The following is a 9,202-nucleotide window of genomic DNA, read 5'->3' on the forward strand; positions in this document are numbered from 1 at the left end:
GATGGAGGGGGGTGGGTAGGGAGGAAGGTGTATGCTCTGTATAGCTGTTTCTGTGTGCACCTACTGGGAATACATGCTCAGGTTCACCAGTGGTTCAAGTTGGGGCCGTGAAGCTGTGCCAGCCTTGCCCCTATCAGGGTACTGGATTTGGCAATCTCTTAACATATAGAATATATATCTACCTTTCTCGAAATTACACTGAGAACATCCTGAAATAAGCAGATTTTGATCCTAAAAAGAACACACTGACTCCATTCCATGAGGCAAAACACTTAACAAAGATTCAAGAATACCACAAGGTTTACAGTGCAGTCTTAAGAGCTATAGCAGCTCATACACACACAGAAAACTTATTTTTAAACTAGCTTTCAGGCATACTAGTAACAGCAGACACCAGCATAGCCGACATGAACATTTTGCTTGCAGTCCAGCTGTATTTTGTTCTTAAATGCTGTGTTTGATCAGAGTCATAGTAGTCAGCATTTTGTTCAAGTCAGCACACAGAAAGAACAAAATATAATGTTACTAGTAAAATAACAATGATAATATTACTTAAATGTTCTGCAGAATTTTTTGTCCTTGTAGGACTGCACAAATGGATTAAATAAGCACAGTGACAATTATTCCTTCACAAGTTTAAATATTTTTATCTTATTCACCAAAGCACAGTTATTTTTGGAGATACTAATTTAAACAAATCGCAGTTTTGAACTAATGCAATTTACCTTTTTCATACTGTCTTCTGACCAGGTTTCCATCCACAAAACCTGACATTTCTTGTACAGTGCTGGATTACTTTCACAGTTTATTGTGAAGTTTAAATTGGTAGAATCCATGATCAAGACAACATGCAGATTTTGTTGAATCCCTAAGAAAATGCAACATATTAAATATTTAGTAGATAACAATTGGACTACATGATGGTAGATTTATTGCAAATACAAATAATTCACTGTCCTTCAAATTCTTATCACAAGGTAATTTCTGAAAAAAAGACACTATTACATTACACCACACTAGGGCAGGAATGTTTATAGACAGAACTTAAATAACTAAATTTAATATCATGGACTGAAAAGTTAAAAATGCTCACAAGACAAGAACCATGTTAAAAATTATTTGTTCATTATGACACCACTTTTGTAAATGTAACCTTGTAATAAATTATAACATATAATTTTGTTCACATACGGTATGTGAAATAGTTGAAAATTGGTCCTGTAAATCCATCTTGTGAAGCTTGATCCTTCAGAGGAGATAGCAATGGTTCCAACTCTTCTATTTTATATAGCCCAGGAACTTCTCCTTTTTGAAGAATGAATTTAAAATGTCAGACCAAAAGCACTATAATTCTTCAAATTCCTTTGAAGGATTCCCTTGAATTCTCTGTATAGAGAATTTGAGTATGGCAATATTCACCTCCATACTTTCATAAGTATCATCCCATGTACTTCATCATTCTTTTCACATTATCATGAAAACAACAAACTAAATTATAGCGATCCCATTTAACTTTACCGCCTACTTTGTTTACATTACAGATACATGCTTCAAAAACTCATTCACTACCCAAAGACACTGATCCAATACTGCATACAAAACAAATCAAACCAGACTTTGTCATACACTAGAAAAGAGAAAAATGAAAGAGAGTAGTTATCTGGGTCCTCAGACATAGAGGTTTAACACTGGTTTAACACAGATGATGAGAATCTGATACTGTAAGGAGGCTTGGATTTGCACCTGAGAGACAGGAAAATCTGGTGCCCTTATCAATCAGCTCTTAAACTACTGCAGTTCCAAAAAAATATTTAATAAGTTAGGCTTAGTCCTTAAATGATCTCTCTGATCAAAGAACAAAGCTAGATAACATAATAAAGTCACTTTTGTTATTTTTTATTACTATTTATCATCTCATTACCTTCAGAAAAGCGGGCTTTGCTGGTGTTCATTAAGTAAAGGACTCAGTTTATACAATCTAGTAAAACATTGGGACACCTCTCAATTTTGAATTTTATGAGAAAAGGGAAGCTGTAGAGTAGAACACATTATTATTTTGTTGTTACACTATTGTAAAGAACTCATTTGAAGTAAGTTACTTAACTTGCAACTTTGAGGAATTGAAAGCACCTGTACTACAGGGTAGGTTAAAGGATAGCTAAGTGAACTTCAGGTCAGTTTCTCATTTACAAGCATTCTAGGCAAAACAGTGTAGAAAACTAACTAACACTTTTGTTATGGACATAACGTTAGAAAACCATCTAATTCTGCCTCATTGAGCTAACTCTGTGTGATAAAATTAGTACCATAGTCTTTTTGGTCTTGTCTCACCTGAAGACAGTAAACTGTTGATCATCTCAAGGAACGTGGAATGAACAAACTGATAGTCTTCAAGCAGCAATACCACCTGCTGTGCTTCAATGCCTGCAAGCTCCATCACCTAGAAGCAGGGAAGACATTTAAATCTCAGTATATGGAATATATGTATTGTTCATAAGTGAACGATAATCTTTCCTTGATTATATATTACATACATATTTTCTCCACAGAATGTAAACTGTTATATATTTACAAAAGATTTCTAGGTGATTCAGTTATATGAAATATCAAATATAAAGAACATTCCACCTAGACATACAGCTTGGTAATGAAAAATATATTAAAAAAGTCTCTTTCATAGAGTATATTTAAGTTCCGGATGTGATTCAACTCTTGTGTTGGCTTAGCTCTAGAATTTTCTTTAGCATTGCTGAAGGTACTGGGAAACTCCTGATTCAAGGTTTGCATTTCTTTTTAAATAATATGTACACTTTCATCAATCACTACAATTTTACTTGATTCAGCTACTGTCCTATTAACTGGCAGACTATAGTAGAGACAGAATATGAAAATATATACAAAGGTGAAAATACACACATGAAAGAAACCTTTCGAATTTCACATAAACTTAGAATTTATGAAGTCCACAACACTCATAAAAACAGGTCTGGTATTCAAAAAATTAGAGTTTCAGGTAATTACTATGAAGAAGATTATGCACATTTAAACACTGAGAGCTTCTGAAAATCTACTTGTTTCATTTAGACTGTTGACATTTTACTTTTCTTAAAAATATCTCTTCACACAACACTTTTGTGACCTTCAGAATTTCCATATTCTTTTTTTTTTTTTAATACACACCTACAAGACTACAAAATGGAAGACACCGAGTGACTTACATATTTAAGATCATTTTTAAACTGCTTCAGCTCATAGCCTCTGGAAATTTTGGGAGTAATCAGAACAGCTCCGTGCATATGACTAACTAATGAGGTAACTGTTCGACGACCTACACCACTCCGTCCTGCCAAAAGAAGTGATCCTCCAGGAAAACTTAGCACTCTGTCCACTTTAGACATATAACTGAGGACTTCTTGGAACAGTAAAATCTCTGTCTCTCTTCTGTCTCGCCCATAATGAATAATACCCTATTAAAAAAGAAAAAAAAGAAATGTGTCCACTAATAATAAATAAAAGCAGTAAGATATGAAAGCATCCAACATTTAAAAGTTTAGAAAAGGTCTTGAAAGCTTAAGAGACCATGTTGGGATTCATTACTGTGAGTAAATTATTTATTTGACAGAATTTAGATACCTCACACACCCTTTACCAGTAAGGAACAGATCACATTACCCCCAGCACCAGGACACCCTAGAAGTCTTTGATATATTGAAATAGAAATCTACCACTGAATTAATTAAAAATAAGTAATGGGCCAGAACAAAGTCTGAGCTGTGTATCTAATTAGAGATTAATTAATAATGGCATAACTTAGAAGACTGTTTTAGGCAGCTAATTGCTACATAATTGCAGCTTATGGAATTTCCTAGTGAAACACGCATAATAACAGACCCTAAGATTAAATTCTGGCCTTGTTATATTTAATAAAACCTCATCTTTGAAGCCCAGTGCAATTGTGTAGTCAGAAACAAACCCAAACATTCTGATTACTGAGGTTATTGAACTTCATCATTTCCCATATAGTCTATTGGTCACAAGTTGGCAATAAAGGAGAGGGAGTAGCTTCCTATCTCCAAAAGCAGTCCATCAAGCACTACTAATAAGGGAAGATGATCTCAAAGCTCTCATCCTGAAAATCAGTCCGCCTAGCAGAGTTAACATTTGCGTTTCCTCAACAACCTCATTTTTTGTACTTTACTGTTTAAAAGCATGCCAAATGTCAAAAAAATCCACTTGTATTTCTTCAAATAAAAATTACATCAGCAAATTAAAAATTCAGAAAGTAAACATTTAATAAAATACTTTGGTACTCAAACAATACACAAACATATATGCAGATCAATGTTTCTCAAAATGCTGTTCATCAGACTGTTGGAAATCACCAGCAAATGTGACTGATGCCCTTTTGTTAAAATAACCTTTCTACATGATACTTCCAAATGCCTGCCACACAGAATCACAAAGCTTCCCTGGCTTGACCAAATGCAAAAGATGATTCCTTGAATAAGCAGCAGATCCCACCCTAAACCTAGTGCTCGCATGTTACTTCCTTTAAAAAATATCTAGAATAACTGCTGTGAATCTTTGCTGTGTATATTCTTTAATCTTGTCTCACTTTTTGAATAATATCTTTCAGGTCTGCTGAGTTTAGTCTGCCAAGTGGCCTCCCATGTGGTGGTAGTGCCTGTCCTGGTGTGATGAATGCCTCTTGACAAGCTCCCCAGGTTACATAGAAGATATCTGTGAAAATAAAAAGAAACATTCAAAAGTTTAAGGTGCTCAGGTCCTACACTAACTGACCTGATCAGACTGATCTGATTAGGCAGTTCCTAAACAAATATTTCAGGTTTGTGTAGTACACCTCAAATGGTTTACCTGCCATATTGTCCAGAACATCTGAGCCCCAATCACCTTGAAACACCTTTATCAAAATACTATCAAATACATGGAGTTCTTTCATGCCAACAATTTTGTCACGGAACAAACGACGTGCTTCGTAAGCAACAATTTCCAATACATAGTCTACAGTTTGTATCGATGATCCTACAAAATTTAAGGAGAGATTTAACTTTATATTTTTATAATAAATTTTACATTTCTCAAATTTTCCATTTCAAAATATGAGATTGAAAATGAGTAAGTGAAATTACATACCAGCAGGACAGCATCAGTAATGAAAAAATAAGAGAAAAACATAAACATTATGAAGTGCTTTTTAATAATATCTTTATGGAGCATTGTAAGATAAAATGAGACATATTCTATTAAAACAAGTTCTACAGTTTAATGCAAGCATTGTAATGAAAATGAATAAGGTGTTGCATGCAGAGAAAAATTAAAAGACAAAAGTCCAGGCAGTGAAAACAAAAAAAGCCAGGAGACACTTTCTAAAGGGAAGAGAAAGGCTGATAATAAATCTAAAATAACAATAAATACCCAAACCAGTCTGTATTATAAAATGCCACTAGAGAATACAAAGCTTCAATATTCTTCACAAAACTAAGAAGGAAGGCGAGATGAATAAATGGCATGCCATATTGCTCATCACTGAAAAAGCGTATGGATATGTCACCTTCAGATACAACAATGGAGTCTTTAAAAAGATTAAAGAGATTACCCAGCCCCATTCAAGCTACATTTACACCATCTGATGATCTCAGAAAATAAATGGAATACAACCATAACATTCTTACTACTTTTATACTCTCTAAGCAGCCCTCTATGCAACCTTTTAATTAATGTAAGACCTAAAACACACCAAGGAGTAATTGTTCCTGATCTAGTAATAAGAGCAATTTCAAAGACAAAAACAATATTAGGAAGAAGCCTATGCTGTCTATTTGGAAAAGCACACAAAATCTAATACCTTCGCAAATTTCACCTTTTCCAAAGTTAAGGGAAGAAGAACTTTGAGACTAGACAGTAACTATCAAGCATCCCCAAACTGTAAGAATATGTAGGCTCTTATATAGATAATTGTAAACTTTTATACTGGTGAGAGAGTTTTATAGATGTTTCTGTATGTTTAAGAGTGGTAATATTCTTCTTTTGTTAAGTAGGTCAGAGATTATATGTATCAGTTGTAGTTCCACAGTCACCTCACCAGTTTTATATAACCAGGTATAAAAAGAGAAGCATGAGAGGCAAGCCTCTGGGAATCCAGAAGACAAGACATATGCGCAAAAAAACCCTCAACCCCAAACCCCCAAAAAATCAGAAAAAAATGGTGGGGAGTAAGAGGTACACTTCAAGTTCCCATAGTACAGAATGCAATCCCTAATAACTTTCCTTATTCTATAACTAGTTCCCACACATTTTAAAACATCATTGAGTGTTTTAAACATGTTTTCTATATGTTATGAAATGAACTGTTAGGCATTTTTTTTCTCTCTACTGAGCTACAGAGAGTTCACAGTTTAGAAAGTGTACCATAGGTGAATTAGTTGCATGTGAAGTCAACAGTAAGACTGACATCAATAATAATTTAGGCCATTTTAGAACTGCTTTATAAATGAAAAACAAATAAGGGACTTACCACCTGCTAAATCGTATCTGAATAAACCAAGAACCCACTGAGTAAGAATACATGGTGTAAAAAGGTAATGACTGTGATCATCAACTGTGAATTTCGCTCGTACCTAAAAAAAGAACAGGGAAGGGGAGTGATGTTTTAAAATGTAAAGCACTTGGAAGTGTAGCTTTAGATTTTTCTAAAATACCAGATAAATTAGTTTCCTATTAGGACTACATATTTAGATATTTTATTAATGCCCTCATTTGGGGTTTTTTGAAAGTGTACAGATGAATTGTTTAAATCTCATTTTCTGAGCGCAAAAGACTTTCTCATAATTAGAACCTTTCTTCTGTAACATTTTTGATGCAAACAACTGCTTGTGTCACCTAAGACTGTTAGTGCAGTATTATTAGACAAAACACACAATTTTTTAAAGCAATATCAAATATAAAGTGCAAAGGAAATACAAAAGTGTAATAAAAAACACTACCTGAATCAGTAACACTTAGTCACTACAAAAGACTTACAGAAATACTAACTCTTCTCCCAAAGAGGATATTTGAATTTAAAACTTCATATTTAATTCAAAGAATAACTGCCTTCATCAGTTATTTGGTCCTTGTGTGATGAGATTTAAACTTAGATTTATTAGAATACATTCATAATATCACATGCAACTCCTACTAACTGATGCATGCTAGCCAGTGACTACACCTGCATTCCAGTCATTAAGATTAGTTTTACATCATGGTTCTGTCTAGATGGGGACATGCATACGTTCTTGGAACACACAGTCAGTGCTTGCATCCCCACAGTAGCTACCCCAGTAAGGCTATGTACATGATTAAGGAAAGCAAGTATTTAAGTGTTTTGCTAAGTAAGGGTCTGAAAAAATTTAACTAGGAGGATAAAAATAACTGGTGTGTCTAAGGACCTATTTTTAACTGTATAAAATTTTAATAGATAGTCCTTGATATGTATAAGGGACTCCACCCTCATATCTCTCTTCTGTATTCACAATAGCATCCGTAACGTCTGAGCACATAAGAATCATTAAAGTACACTGTATCCTCATGCAGTAAGTAGGAAAACACTACTATCCACCTTATATAAATCAGGAACTGAAAGTATAGATGGGTTAAGATGCTCAACAAAATCATACAATAAATCTGTGGGAAAGCAAGAGCACTTACCACTTACTCAGTTTCCCTCTAATACCTGGGATTCTCTGCAAATACGTAGGTTTAAAATGTATATCAACAATATGAAAAAGACATAAACTTAGATTTTAATACTGATAAACTTTTTTATTCTCTTGTTAATATCAAAAGCTAATTTTTTTTTTAAATGGTGAATGTTCCATCTCCTTAAAAAAAGAAATTAAATTTTCATACCTGTTCATATACTTGAACCATAGATCCTGCTAGCTGATGTATTTTTGGTAAAGAACTCCAAACAGGGTGATTCTTCAGGTTTTTCTGCAATACAGGTTCCAAGTAGGAACTATAAATAGTTTGCAGTTGGTCTCTTCCAGGATAGCTAGAACAGAAAGAAAAAAAGTAATCATTATATGGACTATCATTGTTAATTTTTTTATTAAAATAATTCAAGGTTATATATACAATTACTGAGAAATTTCGATGAATAGCATCTCCATCTAGCAGCTAAGTAAAAATATTGTTTTATTGCAATAGGCCACACTCAGAAATTTTCTAAATACATCTGTAAATGTGCTCAAGCTTAAAAACAAATAAACAAACTTCTTTTCAATTTCTCCAATTTTGTAACCAAACAGCACCTTAATGTAAAGGTGCAGAAAGCAGTTTACTGAAAGCAAAATCATCCAACAGGAAACATTTAAAACACTTCATAGAATCATAGAATCATAGAATCATAGAATGTTTTGGGTTGGAAGGGACCCCTAGAGGTCATCTAGTCCAACCCCCCTGCAGTGAGCAGGGACACCGCTAACTCGATCAGGTTGCTCAGAGCCCCATCCAACCTGGCGCTCAGAGCCCCACCCAACCTGGCCTTGAATGTTTCCAGGGATGGGGCCTCCACTACCTCTCTGAGCAACCCACTCCAGTGTTTCACCACCCTCACTGTAAAGAATTTCTTCCTTAGATCCAGTCTAAACCTACTCTGTTTTAGTTTAAAACCATTACCCCTTCTCCTGTGTCCTGGTTTCGGCTGGGATAGAGTTAATTTTCTTCATAGTAGCTAGCATAGTGCTGTGTTTTGGATTTAGTACCAGAAGAACGTTGATAACACACTGATGTTTTCAGCTGTTGCCAAGTAGTGCTCAGACTACTCAAGGACTTTTTGAGCTTCTCCTGCTTGCCCAGGTGCATAACAAGCTGGGAGTACAGCACAGCTAGCACAGCTAACCCAAACTGTCCAAAGAGCTATTCCATACCATATAATGTCATGCTCGGGGGAGGAGGGGGGTTAGTTGGTTGGTCGGTCGAGGGCAGAGTGGTCACAGCTTGGGCAGAGTGATCGCAGCTCAGGGGGAGTGACCGCTGCTCAGGACGGGCTGGGCATCGGTCAGTGGGTGGTGAGCAATTGCATTCTGCATCACTTATTTTATATATTCTGTATATTCTCTTACCATTATTATTATCACTATTGTTATTCTTCTCTCCTATTAAACTGTCTCTATCTCAACCCACGGGTCTTACTTTTTTT

General features: G+C 35.0%; 1 protein-coding gene across 1 annotated transcript in view; it reads right to left on the reverse strand.

Annotated features, from left to right (window-relative positions):
• Window positions 1-9,202, reverse strand: part of DYNC2H1 (dynein cytoplasmic 2 heavy chain 1) — a 169,281-nt gene that overhangs the window by 113,827 nt on the left and 46,252 nt on the right. Inside the window, exons 45-52 of the mRNA XM_009641758.2 lie at window positions 7,909-8,053; window positions 6,536-6,638; window positions 4,876-5,043; window positions 4,616-4,740; window positions 3,219-3,467; window positions 2,332-2,440; window positions 1,192-1,305; window positions 726-868 (exon numbers count right to left, since the gene is read on the reverse strand). Of these exons, the coding sequence (XP_009640053.1) occupies window positions 726-868; window positions 1,192-1,305; window positions 2,332-2,440; window positions 3,219-3,467; window positions 4,616-4,740; window positions 4,876-5,043; window positions 6,536-6,638; window positions 7,909-8,053 (1,156 nt within the window). The remainder of the gene's footprint in view (window positions 1-725; window positions 869-1,191; window positions 1,306-2,331; window positions 2,441-3,218; window positions 3,468-4,615; window positions 4,741-4,875; window positions 5,044-6,535; window positions 6,639-7,908; window positions 8,054-9,202) is intronic.

The sequence above is a fragment of the Egretta garzetta genome, unplaced genomic scaffold (assembly GCF_000687185.1).
Source record: "Egretta garzetta isolate BGI_Z169 unplaced genomic scaffold, ASM68718v1 scaffold547, whole genome shotgun sequence".
NCBI classification, from domain to species: domain Eukaryota; kingdom Metazoa; phylum Chordata; class Aves; order Pelecaniformes; family Ardeidae; genus Egretta; species Egretta garzetta.